The following is a 15181-nucleotide window of genomic DNA, read 5'->3' as shown; positions in this document are numbered from 1 at the left end:
ATTAATTTTTTAACAAGAACAACGTAGTATATTAAATTATTGGAAATACGGAAAGAAGACTTACTATTATTTCTATGACTTAGAAACATATAAACATATGTATAATTATTTTTTTTTTTACTTCTTTATAAATCACTTCTATCTGTGAACAGTCAGGTCAGGTCATTATGGGTACAGATTTTTAAAACTGGAAAAAGATGTTTTGAGACATAATCTTGCTCACATGTGACTCAAAAATAACAGCAATATGTATGGCGGACAATGGATTAAAAATGAATACCTACTTGAATTATTGCAAATCGAGTATATAAAATTCCACCTCAAGGAACGCCATACATCCAGTCATTGTGGTTAGATGCGCATTCCGCGTTTATTTTATGTTATATGTAGAATGGGTTCATTCACAAGTGGGTCACCTGATCTATTGTGATCACTGGCGTCCATAAACATAAATATAAACAAATGAAGATAAAATATTATGTATAACCAATTTCTATTTTTGTTCGTTATTTACTACCTATTGATGAGCTTAAGTATTTTAAAAAAATCGAAACAGTATTTCCTCATGTTCTACGTAGTTGAAAATTTTAATAATGTTGGAGCATTGTTCGACTGCAAGTAATAACGTCATACCTTGGAGTTGAGCATGATCTCCGGCGCGCGGTACCAGCGCGTGGCCACGTACTCCGTGAGGAAGCCCGTGTGGTCGTGGTCTGGGTCCGCCACACGCGCCAGACCGAAGTCGCAAATCTAAACACAAGAAAATTTATGTATAAGATGAAATATCGCCTCAATTTGTCTGGTGGTTAAGTATTTGTACTTGTGATTCGTGAATCCCTGAGATCAATTCGAGTCGAGCAAATTAATTTTGTGTAAGTTTTAGGGCGCCTTCAAATTTGCCGTACGTTCCGCGCGAAAGCAGCATTTTTATATATGGACTTGCAGTCGTAATCTCGCTGTCTGACAAATTTGAAACTCTATGCTAAAACACACACTTTGAGTTTACACGGATTAAAATTAATACGCGATAAATAAGCTCGCTCTCTATCACATCCTGGGACAGAAATGCAGTAGTTCCATCTCCATTAATTCTTTGGAGAAAGAACGTAAGTGTGTTATTAGAAAAGGAGTTTCACAGCAGCACCCTACAGCCTAGGTGATAATGTCATGAATACATTCACAACTGATGGATAAGAAGTCAGTTATGAATGAATGCTTATATACAATGATGGACTTCTAGACACGCCCACGGCCTCACCACGTTCACGGGTCAACAACATTTCGAGGCAAAGATTCTGTATTTGTTATTAACTATAAATATTATAACGTTACAAAACAATAGCTTGCCGTTTTATTTGAAATAGAATCGAGCAGTTTTTTCACCAACAATGTCCTTTTACAAAATAGCATTGTTATAAGTTTAAATAAATGGCATGCTCTCGTCTGCGGGTAGGATGACTGAGGGTGTGGATGTAATTTATATGCTTCGCCGAAGTTATTCTCCTTTCTTTGAGATAGACAAAGGACGATGCAAACGCCATATCGAAGGTAAATCAAATATCTAATTGTTCACGTGTATTTATCGATTTTTTTACCATAGGATTATTAATTGCAACAGCACATTTCTTTTGTGCTGAAGTACGTGGCCGTGATATTTTATCTTGTGCTGTTTGATGGTAGCAAAGAGATGAAGAGAAAAGGGAAGAGACTCCCTGGGCAAAGGAAAAAACGTGGCTGAGAAACATCCGGGACCGGACTGGACTCCGTTGAACTCCTGTTCCGCCTAGCCAATGACAAGGAGGAATACAAAAAGCCAACGGCCCACCTTCAATAGTAAAGAGGCACGTGAAGAAGAAGAAGAACCATAGGATTAAATGGGTCTTCAATCGTTTTGTACTTTGAATACGCTATGGTTCTTCAATAGTTTCTACTTGGAATACGCTATTGCTTCTCTAATGACTCCTTAAAACCTGCATAATACATAGTAATAAAAAACATGCAAATAAAAATGTTCAACGGTTAGACTCTACTCAATGTGCGGTCGCAGTAAAGCTGTAGGATCAGGGTTCGTTAAAATTAAGCATGATTTAGTTGAGGTAAAAGTACGGCGGGTTTTATTCGATCCCTTTTAAGGGTAGGCCGAATAATTTTAGGCGCCATTTTGCTACATTTGCCATTCGAACCGTTTCCTTAAATTGTTACAAGTCTTGCAAATATGTTAAGTAACTACATCTATATAAGTTTGTTATTGTCTTTTGTCTTTTATAATCCTTTAAAAAATTGTATTGTATCAAATATCAATATACTTTTACTTTCATAAAAGAATAGAAGTCTTAATAAAAATAAAATTTAACTTCTGCCGCTGTACAAATATGAAAAGTTGCATACTGTGGTCTTCTGAAATTGAAAAAGCACGTAACACTAGTGGTTTTGAAAATATACCATTGTTTTAATTAAGTATATTAATGTATCTTTCATTAAAGGTCCTTAAAACATAAAATACGAATTACATCTATGGTGCTCATAATAAAACTAAGGAAAATTACTAAACAGTAATCCACGTTTATCCCTTTTTTGATTATGAACGTTATCCTTCACGATATGAACTATACTATCAAACCCGTTACAAAAAGATTTTTTTTTTCATTTATTTACTTTTTATTTAGATGGTTTTGGTAGTAAAACCATCTAGATAACTTAACGCTAAATAACATGAAATTATATCTCCTTCATAAACCAGTAAAATCCAAAAAATAATTTAACATTACCATTTAGTGCCTAATGAAAATTAAACAAACAAATTGAACATCGCTACTTTTCCAGACACGATAATTTACCTAGGAGCCATCGTAATGTCCACAGGCACATAAGATTTTAGCCGTCTGCAGGAATATTAAGATCTAAATGCCCGAGAGTCTGTAGAAACACTGCAGCGCCTGAGATACGATTCAGTGGACATTTCCACAAATTGTATCAAGGCATCAACCCACCCGCCAGAAACCACAGAAGCGACAGGTCAATATATTGGTTACCTGCAGACATACCCCCTTATTCATAGACGTTTTTATCTAAGGACGGAGCATTGCTGTTATAACAAGTCTGTTTTTCAGTGCTGACGGCATGGCACGCTTCGCAGTGCGTATACATAGGGCCGTTGTGATTGGCTAATATTGAGATACAACTTCAACTAGTTGGCTGTCAGATAAGTAAAGCTGAGAACTACGCCACAACTACGCCAACGAGGTAGTAATCTACCACAATATAATATTATAGAACAGTACCCTAAACAACAATACAATTAATTTGTTTGTACGTAACATAATTTGTAACTGAGCACAGTAAAGATCTTCACAGTAAGAATACTGTGGCTGCTTTTGGCATAAGCAATTATATTCCAAACGTATCGCCCCTGGGAGAAAGCTAAATTATATGTATATCAAAGCGTTTACCAAATAAAATAATTCTTGTGTAGTTTACGCACCGTCTGCTTGAACTGAATAACATTTGATCAAACATATCTAGGCATGTAAAAATTATGTTCGTCTGTGGAAGCTTTACTTTTGATTATAAATTGCGCAAGTACTATAACAATGGTATCTTTTCAATATTTCGCAGGCATACGTAAGCAATGTTTAGTAAATGCCCAACATCTTATGGTTAAAAATCTGGACCACGTTGTTCCAATGTGGAATAGCGAATACCCTTGGCATATTAGCACTTAAAAAATAAGGAAGCCTTGTGAACCGAAGGAATCCGCATGACCCTACTCACGCATATACACATGTGCACAATGTAGCACTTACATATTACATAAAATATATTTTCGTAAAATTATAATAAATTTACTGGTATAAAAAAGTTTATGTCATATCTAATTAGGCATTAATATGTAAACAACATAATCAAAAAAATATGATTATAATTACTACTTAAAACAATAATTTAAATAAAGCATTGGTAATATTTATTAACATAATTCTCGCTATTTCATTGCTGATCTCTCTTGCATGTGACGTTATAGTATCGATTGTGGATACAGATGACGTCGTAAAAGCTTAGCACGGCAGTTTGTCGCGCGTCACTGCGCTGCATTTAACCGAAACTTACGAGTACAAATGATACGGTTGTGTAACAGAATTTCCACTACGCGTCGCCCCTCGCCCGTTCCATGTTATTTTCTTTATTTAAAGACGTAAGGCATACCGTGTCCGCAATATTTTTTTCCTTAATTACAAAACGCGGAATGACGTCGGAAAAGGTTTTTTAATTTAAATTTAAATACTGCACCCGGGTGTGCTCTATGTGTATTGCTTAGGGATGACGCACGGTGAAAGATTATGCAATGATATTAGAGAAAAAATATTTTACTTTCAATCCAAACAAAAATGATAATGACATTTGTTTTAGTATCGTCGTTTATTTACCATCTTCCTAATAACCGTTGTATAGGCGTGTCATAGTCATACAATGTTTTGTCTTGCTTTGTTAACATGTACCGTCAGATCAAGCGAGACAACCACACTGCCTAAATAATAGGTGCTTTATAGCCATTTAAAGTCTTCCTTAAAAGAAAGGGGTTTATTCGACTGGCTGCAATTTCGCAAGCATCACAAACAAAAGCAAGTATCAATACTTCGATATTTAAGACATATAATTTTTATGTAAGACTTAAAATAATTTTATAAGACATTACTGTGTCACCCTGCCCTATCCTCTGCCATCACTGAGCGTCAGGCCTAACGTAATGTTCAATACTTCGATATTTAAGACACTGGCATATCATTTTTATGTAAGACTTAAAATAATTTTATATGACATTACTGTATCACCCTGCCCTCTCCTGCCATCAGTGGAAGTCAGGCCTAACGTAATGTTCAGGGGAGTTGTAGCTGCGCGATACATTTCTACGTTTATACTGCGTAATGCGGCGGCTGTTAGTGCCACTCCGCACTTTAACGAGCTTCTTGCCGCTGAATTCATGCCACCATTAACTTTAACGCAACCTCGAACGTTTTTAAACGGACAGAGTACATTTAAACGATACTTTGATGTCATTTTCTAGCATTTAATTCAAAACATAAATCTATACAATTATAAAATAAAGTCCCCAAAAGCTGTCTGTCTTTATGTGATCGATTTTCTCAAAATCTACTGAGCGGATCTTGGTACGGTTTTTACTAAAAGATAGTGCAATTCTCGAGGAAGATTTAGGTTAATAGTACATTACGGTTTTATATAAATTGACTGAAATATATCGATTAGTTTTGAAGATGATGCGTGGTTGTAAAATCTCGTCAGTTGGGATTTACACGGGAAAATCTTTGTAACACCGATTTCCACGCAGGCGAAGGCGCGGGCACGACTAATATTTTAATACAAAGATGTTTACATACCTTCAAATCACACGTGGTGTTGAGCAGCAGGTTAGACGGCTTCAAGTCTCTGTGGAGAACGTTCGCCGAATGGATGTACTTTAAACCTCGCAGAATTTGGTACAAGAAATAACAGATGTGATCGTTACTTAATTTCTGAAATGAAACATAGATGATTAATACTCCGATACATTAGTCTATACTATAGGTACCTTATTTAAAAATGGTCCAAAACATTTAACACTTACGATTTTTAAGCTTAATAAACATTACACAATGCAATGGTATTTTAATGAATTAACAAACTGCACGAATACAGTGGAGACTTGAATAAATAAATTACTCAATTAAACGAGATAATAGAATTCGCTCGGTTACCTGTGTTTTCAGTAATTTGTAGAGGTCAGTTTCCATTAAGCACTGGACGATATAAACGTCCTTCATTTGGTCAATAGTGTCGGCCCTTAAAATATCTCGAATGTCGATTATCTGAAACAAAACAAATTTATCGAATCATTATATTCAGGCCGGACGCTCGAGACCTCACTAATACACAAAAAATATCTTACGTTTTCATGCTTAAACCGAGTTAGGATTTTGATTTCCCTTAACGTTCTCTGACAGTGGGTCTGATGCTCGAAGGGCGATATTTTCTTAATGGCAACTTTCGTTTTCCTGACGTTGTCGAAGGCAGACCTGCGAAAATATCGTAATGTCGTAAATCATTCCTTTTGACACACATTGTACGAATATCGAGAGCCACTTACTCATGAACGAACATAATACAGAAAAGCGATAAATAATAACATAACAACGCTGTTTTGAACTACATTCGGTCTACTTTCGATATGAACCCCTAGTGGGGCCACCCGCCGCCACCCTTATGGAAATATCGTGTTTTGATAGCTTTGAGCCACAGGTTATATCTAGTACAATGTCATAGGTTCGTATTTATGTATTTAAAGGACGTTTTAATATCTGTTAGTCACAACCTACAATGCACAGCGCACAAAGCTCGGCGCGGCGCGACGCACATTTAATGAAAATATCTTCTTTAATTTTCACATTGCAATTTTACTTTACTTGAGAAGCCTTTGTGTGGAAATAGATCTTTATCAACATGTATTTCACAACAATTTCTGATTTATCTTCATTTTAAAGGCAAATAAACTAAATTTATACCATGGATAATACGTTAAAATAATAGAAGAAAAATGTATGTATGGCATTTATTTTTAGGCACAAAATCGGGACAGAAGCTTATTTTTGTCATGAATCAGGCTTTCTATTGCTGACACGGATATCCATTCTACAACTATTCTTTGCCCGCTAGAATAAAACCACCAAGACCCAAGAACATAAAAAACTACTTAACAAGAAGACTTTTAGTGCCATGATAAATTGGTTACCCAAGAGACAAGAACCGCACATCGCGAAAATCTGGAGTAACCTGTATATACAATTATCTGTATGTACACATATACAGGGGACCATTAGATGTAGACGATTCTTAAAAATCATAATATATAAATATGTATTTCGCCACACATTAAACGGCGGAAACATACTCAAGCCGAAAAACCATTTTGTCCCCGAAATATTTATGAAATTCATTCAGATTATTTGATAGCGTGAGATAATCGCGCGAAATACGTACAGGAAATAGGGATAATTCAATACAGGATAAACGAATCGTAAATAATCTTGTTTAAGGTAAGCACCGACATCACATACTTAAACAGGTGCCGATAAAGTTCGGATTTCTGAACACAATTTTATATAAAATCGTTGTAAATGTTACGTACGAAGAGTCACAATAAATGGAATTGGAGCTTAGAATTACTATCATTTTTGGTACGTTTGTTATAAAAGTAGATTACATTTAGCAATGACGATATACGTTTATAGTATGTAGCTCGAGACGGGACGTAATCCGACCTAAGCCAGAATAGTGGTATACTCTTAGATTGTACAAATATTTGACGTGATTCTTTATCCGTTCTGCGTCTTCGACGTCACATTCTCGTCCTGTCCTCTAAGCCTTGAGGATTTTCTAATGGATGACGCGATTCAAATGTATGCACATATAAATGCTTTAAAATACATCTATGACAGTATATACAATGGTGTTCGTCATGGAAAAATATTTATTATTACATTGGTTTAAATTTTATTAATATCAAATATCCAACATATACTTAGTCTGGCCATAAATACTGTTACACTTAATTATAAAAAAATATTACATTTGAATTTCGAATCTGTCATTTTTATACGATTGTTCATTGTGTTTTCTCATTTTGGCGCCAATACATTGTAAAATATTTTGCGATATTAAAATGGTGTGGGGTGATAAAGAGAACCGAATCGCTGTGATAGCATTACACAAAGTAGGTATGGAGCCAAATGCAATTTTTAAAACTCTCCATACACTTGGTATTAGTAAAATGTTTGTGTACCGGGCTATTAATAGGTACAATGAGACCTCCTCTGTTTGTGACAGAAAAGATCTGGCCGTCCACGTAGTGTTCGTACGAAAAAGGTGGTCAAAGCAGTAAGGGAAAGAATTCGAAGAAATCCTGTCCGAAAGCAAAAGATTTTATCTCGGGAAATGAAGATAGCACCTAGAACCATGTCGCGTATTTTAAAAGATGACTTAGGACTTGCAGCCTATAAGAGACGCACTGGCCATTTCTTAACTGATAATTTAAAGAAGAATAGGGTGGTAAAATCGAAACAACTACTGAAGCGGTACGCAAAGGGAGGTCACAGAAAAATTTTGTTTACGGATGAGAAAATTTTTACAATTGAGCAACATTTTAACAAACAAAATGACCGTATTTATGCTCAAAGCTCTAAGGAAGCTTCCCAATTAGTCGACAGAGTGCAACGTGGACATTATCCGACTTCAGTGATGGTTTGGTGGGGTGTTAGCTATGAAGGAGTGACTGAGCCATATTTTTGTGAAAAGGTATCAAAACATCGGCACAAGTGTATCAAGATACCATTCTTGAGAAGGTAGTTAAGCCCCTTAACATCACCATGTTCAATAACCAAGTATGGTCCTTCCAGCAAGACTCGGCGCCGGGTCATAAAGCTCGGTCCACGCAGTCTTGGTTGGAATCGAACGTTTCGGACTTCATCAGGAGCTGAAGACTGGCCGTCGTCTAGTCCCGATCTTAATCCGCTGGATTATGATTTGTGGTCAGTTTTAGAGAGTACAGCTTGCTCTAAACGCCATGATAATTTGGAGTCCCTAAAACAATCTATACGATTGGCAGTGAAGAATTTTCCCATGGAAAGAGTGCGTGCTTCTATTGATAACTGGCCTCATCGTTTAAAGGACTGTATTGCAGCCAATGGAGACCACTTCGAATAAGCTTTTTATATTTTTAATTGTTTTATATTTATGTATTAAACTGACACACTGTAAAAGTAATAAATGTTATTTGCAGTTAACAATTTTCTTTTTTCTTTATTACAATATTTATGGCAAGACTAGGTACTTCTTTTTAAATTGCAATTATCTTCTACAGCAATATAATTAAAGGATGATTAAGAGTAAATCGTTCACGCCGCCCTTTTAAATATTCAAGTACACTCAAATCCGTTTTAACGGATAATTCTCAAACGAGCACTCACATGAAAAACACGTGGCGAAATAGCCATTTTTGGACGGCCGTAATCCTATTAATACAAAGCGGCAAAAGATATGACTGCGGTCGTCAAAAAGCAATTTCATGAGATTTACTCAAATTTATTTCAAGCAACGTTCGCGTCATTTCAATTGTAATAAAAGCAATTTAATCAACCGGGGCAATATTAAGACGGGGTAGCACAAACACAGATTTTTAAATGTAAAAATTGATATTTATAATGAACGGGCAACTGGTGAACAGTGCCACTTATATTTTTATCGATCGTTTTAACGACAATGTTACTAAAATTTTAATAAAAGTTGAAATATTATAAACTTATTATTGGTATACAAGATCGATGCTAATGTCTAAAAAACAGGTAGCCGTGATACTTAGTAAATACGCTATATTCACAAACGCAATAGTTTAAAACTATCCGAGCGTCACGAATATTAAAAGAAGCAAATTAAAACAAAATGCGGACTATTTAATTTTCATTTTTTAAAACAAAAGTTCGTTCACGTCTAGAATTTATATCGGAGCAGTTAGCTTGACAGGAGAATAGAATAAGATATTTAGACCCCAGCGGACGTAACAGAGGCGCCCGAACATCCAACATAACTTATTTATGGACGAACTGTGTTAGCAAATATTGAAAATATAAAAGTTCCAGGTACATCCATACGATTGCTCCATCAAATTATAGAAATGTATGTAGTGGCTCGTGAATAAGTGAATAATATATTTATTTATTTATTAGTATCTACGTCAAAACCATCACAAGCGTGTATGACCTATTGTTTCGGACGGGGCTTGTTAAACAACTAATAATGATATTTAGACGCAAACAATTTTATTGACAAACAATTTAAAAAAAATTGAACTACAAATGGAGTATGAGTGCGATATGATAGTTTCCATTAGCGCTGTATCGCTAGAAGTGGTGGTAACAGATATCATGTACTGTGATTAGATTGTAACATTGCTGTATTGACAATTTGCAACGTGTTCTTCGGCGCTATTATATTTTGCATTAGCAGCTGTTTCGTAACTACTTGATGGGAGAATTCAAACAATTTTATTTCACACTCAGCGGACCGAGCCGTAAAAGGAACAACCAAAACACGTGTCGCCGAGTAGGTCATCCCTGATCAACATGTATACCAAGCATAAATTCGTTTACGAGTTTCGTCCCAATTTGAAATAGACCATTCCTCCATTCATCATACATTACGTAATCCCAAAAAGTCTACATTGATAGCTTTAACAATTTTGTCGAATCTAATTTTCTGTTATATCTTTCTGTTGACCTTCGCTGGATATCTTGAATGCCTATTCAAGGTAAAAATTCAATTGGCAACGTGTTTGTATTAGATTATGTATGTTGGACAAATATACGTATCGTTCTATTTCCGATTATGACAACACGTTTTGTATGGAATGTAATCTTACCGTATTGTTGCGAGAAAACAAATCAAGAGTTGTGAGTCAACCGAATGATTATAATGTCTGTTGTGTATACGTCATCATCTTTCGTTGAATAAACATTCATTATAAAAGACCGCGTGGTGCAATGTGTGAGACAGAAGATTGGAAGCAATATTTTGTGGAGAGGACAAATTAGTACAACTCGCGACATCCGCTCGCAGGTCGGCATCTGCTCCAGTAACCGCGCGCGACACAACTCACACGGTGAGACCGGCGGGCGCGACCACCACTCGTATTACGCATGCAACACTGGGTTTTTCTAACAACCAGTATGTTGTTAAATGTAATCGTGGAATTGCATTTCAAAGTGCTTTAAAGCATGTGCAACTGCATTTTGAAAAAAAAACATTTGTTAAACGTTTTGATAATCTACTATATAGTAATCTTGCAAAGATTTTTACAATAAAATAAACTTGTAACTCAAAACTATAAATTACGACGAACTGCCTACATAATATACTGTCTGGTTATTTCCTTGAACGGACAAATTGAAATATAAATACTAAAATTATAATTATACTTATGAGCAGATGCATTAAACTGGTATTCATATATGGATACTGAAAAGTCCTTAAGTAGCTGCAAGACAAAAAAAAAACAAGTGTTTTTTTTATCGTCTTTAAAAACCGTTTTTAGTTTGAATTATGCTTTTTTTAGTTTTACACAGCAGATTTTATGAATGACAATTATAGAGGTGAAACCATGGATAAACTTTATAGCAAAAACGAGTACAGACTTAAAATAATAAAGTTAGGTTTACAAAACTGGCTGACGAAAAATTTCTATATTATGGTTTTAAATTCGTAGTGTATGTTTTTATTTCTGTTACCTCAATTAACCCATATGGATTTTTTTGTTTAAAACGATATACTAAAAAATTGGCAACTACAAAGGTTATAGGTAATTTTATTTATTTTTGTTTTTAATGGTTTTTAAGGCGATCAAACATTTTTTCAAAAAGTTTTTCAGGGGCGACAAACGGGCATATGGGTCGGGTGACTATTGTTAAATGATTTCGGCTGCTCGTAAACACACCTTCAGATCGAGATAATGCCTAGAAGAGAAAAATATATGAAACAGCCGCAAGCCTGAGCAAGGTACAAAATCATATAGTAACGAAGGGCCGAAACAAATAAACTCATCAAGATTAGCATAAAGAGGTTGACCCCAAACAGAGAACAAGCCAGACAGATTTCCGAATATGTAACTCATGAAATGCTTTGTGCGAAATTATGAATATAATTAATTTATTTAAAAAAAACTGTAATTTAGCACTTTAATACTCTGCTGCTTTAAAAATAATTAGGTATAATTATGTTATTAAAATATAATCCGCTCTTGACTTTCATCTAGAAAAATTGCTGTGAAAAACGATATTAGCAAAAGGTAGCCAGTGTTTTACATAGCTCGAACACTGACGGTAAACAAATGGATTGCTGTACAAATACGAACGCAATTTTGTTTGAGAACATGAAGTAAATTTAATTCCTCCGGAGTACATTCAACTCGATACTTGAGGATCAAACAGTTTGCAACACGTTAGCAGTACATTTGTACAAGTTACGTTTGGCGTTGTCTCTCTCTGCCGCAGATCGAAAACGATCCAATAAACAAAGATAAATCACACTCTATTACGCGATAAGACCTTTTTATAACATAAATCGTTTACCGGACCTTCGGAAGTAATATACGAAAAATGATACAAAATCATTTTGGCCAGCGCGATGGATATCAAACAAACCCTTCGGCTGTTCGTAGTTAAAGTTATAAATGGTAAATCGAGCAACACAAATATAGCTTCAGTAAAACTAATTGTGAACCAATTAAGTTACAGGGCTCGAGTTTGATTGAAAACTGGCTTATCTACCGAAGACGCATTAGGTCATTAAATACAAATAAAAGGCCTACAAGAAATCTCATTACGAAGGAACGTCTTGTGCTTAAGTAATTGGAGTGAAGCAAGAGCCCAGATTGTTAAATTCCAAGTAATGTTCTACGAATTTGTCCAAATATTTTTTTGCAACCTACTATAATTTTATTCTTCAAAATTTAAATCCTCTTAACATTATTATGTAAGTATTTAAGTCCTAAAGTATTAGAAAAATAAAGTCGTAGCTCCAATCTGACGAAATTGGAACATCATTATTGTGACACGATTGCGTGTTAATCATAATAGTAAAATTAACAAATCAGTAATAACATAGTTGTTAAAAAAGGGATGAAAGATGAGGCTGTATCCATGATTCAAAAGCTAAGGTAGATCGATAAGGGGGAAGAATGAATCGAATGTACAGAGTGAAGAATGCGTAATGAGTCTGAAATAGCACACAATAACAGAAAATTTGAGATATCGACTGTCTTATTTGTAAAACTAACGATGAACGACGATTACGATGGGAGACGTCGGTTTGATTACGATTGTCAAAGGAAGAAAATTAAAGAAAAGAAACATTTTGTGACAAAAGATATAATTGAAAAGGGAGTAGATAAAACAGTCAATGAAAAAAAGACATCTTATGCATACGTTAAGTTTACATAATATAAATTTATATTGTATATTGATATAACAAAACCAAAGAGAAGAAAACTGTATTTTTAATGATACCCTTAATACCCCTGATTAACCTTGACACGCCTTTTACACACAACTCTGGGGAACAAGCTTGAATGGCGGCAATCGGAATTAATATCGACAACTTCGATTTTTTTAATGATGCCCCAAAAATAGTCTCTGTCGTACAAAAATACTCTCTAATAATCTTGTAGTATCATTAGCAGAGACACATTATATAGCAAGTTTCTGAACGAACCGAGCACGGGCTAGCTAGTTAATAGAGATCATTATCGGAAAAACAGTCTAGATTTTTCGTTAGGTTTTTAAAGCAAATAAAAACTAGCTGGCGCTGTTATTCTTTTAAAAATGTATTACAATAGTCAAGTGACACGAAATTACGTAAGTTTTTACTTTAAAAACAGAAGAATGAACAAACTGGGTAACGTTTACACTAAATTTCATTAAGATTTTATAACTTTATTCTTCCAAGCTAATAAAGAATAGAAAAAGGCCAGCGTTGAAAAAATAACAGAGAATATTATAATTCTTTTGTTCGCTTCGTATGCTTTACAGTAGGTATTTGAGGTTCGTAGAATTATGATTCCGTGAATATTTTATGTTATTCGATTCGAAAATGTGGTTGTACTGTGTATGATAAAAATAATACCACAATGTAATATCACTTTCATTATTATGCAAAATTTTAAGTTACACAGTACTAAAATAAAACCTTTGACCAACTGTGCTAGGTCCTTAAAAGTTATTAAACTATAATATAAAGCATTGATTCCCAAGGTGCTCCAGTGACCTCCAGGGGTCCACGGGAGACTTGACGGAGGTCTACGTTAACGTGACCCAAAAAAAATGTGGATCCTCAATTCGTAAGCGGGGGTCCACGAAACTCTATATGGTTTGATAGTAAAGTACTTAAATATTGGATTGTCTTCACCTATGAATGTAGGCAGATAATATTGATAGGGTTCTCTGCGAAAAAAAAAAGTTCCCCCGGAACCAGCAAAATTTTGAAAGTAGAAAAATAGTTTGGAAGCCTCTGATATAAGTAGTCACTTGAGATAATTTATAATCAATTGCTGATTCTGCTTATGCTCTAACTTAACTCGGTAATTTACCCAACTTAAACGATCCTAATTGAAAGGTTATGAGTACTTATGATGTTTCATACAAATCCAGAGCATAGTTACAATTTAACGATCTAATTAGAAACAGGAATGTTAAAACACCGCAACAAAATATTCCTTTAAAAAAATTAAGCTCTCCACAAAGGTTTGAAAATAAAAAACTTCATTTAGGGCGCCACGTTCTTAAGGTTTTCTTGGCGAAAATGTTTGCTCTTTCTATTCATAATATTTTTATGTTTCGAAATTAAGATTTTTGTTTTTGCCGCATTTATTTGCGTCGTATTCACGTTGGAGCGAGTTGCGCTCATTAACGGGTTGCCGTGTTTTATCCAAAGCAACCGAACCGAGCGGCCACCACCAGCGAGTGCTTCCATTCGCCCTTTTTAATTAAAATATTATTCTGAATAAACTTTGGTCTTTGAATGGATGCTCGGGTCCATTTTCATTATATTGTTTAGATGTTTATTGACACGTCTCGCCCTTTGAATTTTAATTTACGACTCATCGGGCATCCGATACCGCCATTGTTTTTCGGTCGAAAAAACATTTGAGCAAATTTCCAAATTGGCAAAGTAAAGTTACGCTGTTGTTTAACTCATAATTCATTGCGATTGGCCAACCTATTCCGACAACAAACGCAAATAATGAATTAAGAAAAAAATTAAAAATCGTAATACATATAATAAAAAACATATGATTTGGAAATATGTCCCGTAAAGTCATAAATTCTACAATCAAAGGCCACAGCCACGACCAAAAATAAAAGAAATGTTATAAAAAAATACCCTGACGCTTCATAATTTGCAAATAAAGGCACAATAATCTGTAAAACACTACTTTACTAGACTATGGATATAAAAGCGGCTCACAAATTAACTCGTAAAATGTTTAAAGCTCATACAGACGGGAAAACGAGAGACTGGGGAAAATTGCAGGACAGTCTCATTTATTCATTTACTGTATAAATAAGGTGTCCGTTACGGTATATTT

General features: G+C 34.9%; 1 protein-coding gene across 1 annotated transcript in view; it reads right to left on the bottom strand.

The window, feature by feature from the left end:
- The window catches only part of LOC115442325 (mitogen-activated protein kinase 1), a 43134-nt gene that overhangs the window by 13544 nt on the left and 14409 nt on the right, over window positions 1-15181 (bottom strand). Inside the window, exons 2-5 of the mRNA XM_030167329.2 lie at window positions 5942-6068; window positions 5751-5861; window positions 5394-5528; window positions 634-750 (exon numbers count right to left, since the gene is read on the bottom strand). Coding sequence (XP_030023189.2) covers window positions 634-750; window positions 5394-5528; window positions 5751-5861; window positions 5942-6068 — 490 coding nt within the window. The remainder of the gene's footprint in view (window positions 1-633; window positions 751-5393; window positions 5529-5750; window positions 5862-5941; window positions 6069-15181) is intronic.

The sequence above is a fragment of the Manduca sexta genome, chromosome 17 (genome assembly GCF_014839805.1).
Source record: "Manduca sexta isolate Smith_Timp_Sample1 chromosome 17, JHU_Msex_v1.0, whole genome shotgun sequence".
Classification (NCBI taxonomy): Eukaryota; Metazoa; Arthropoda; class Insecta; order Lepidoptera; family Sphingidae; genus Manduca; species Manduca sexta.
Note: the sequence above shows the minus strand (reverse complement) of the source record. Positions and strands in the feature narration are given on the sequence as shown.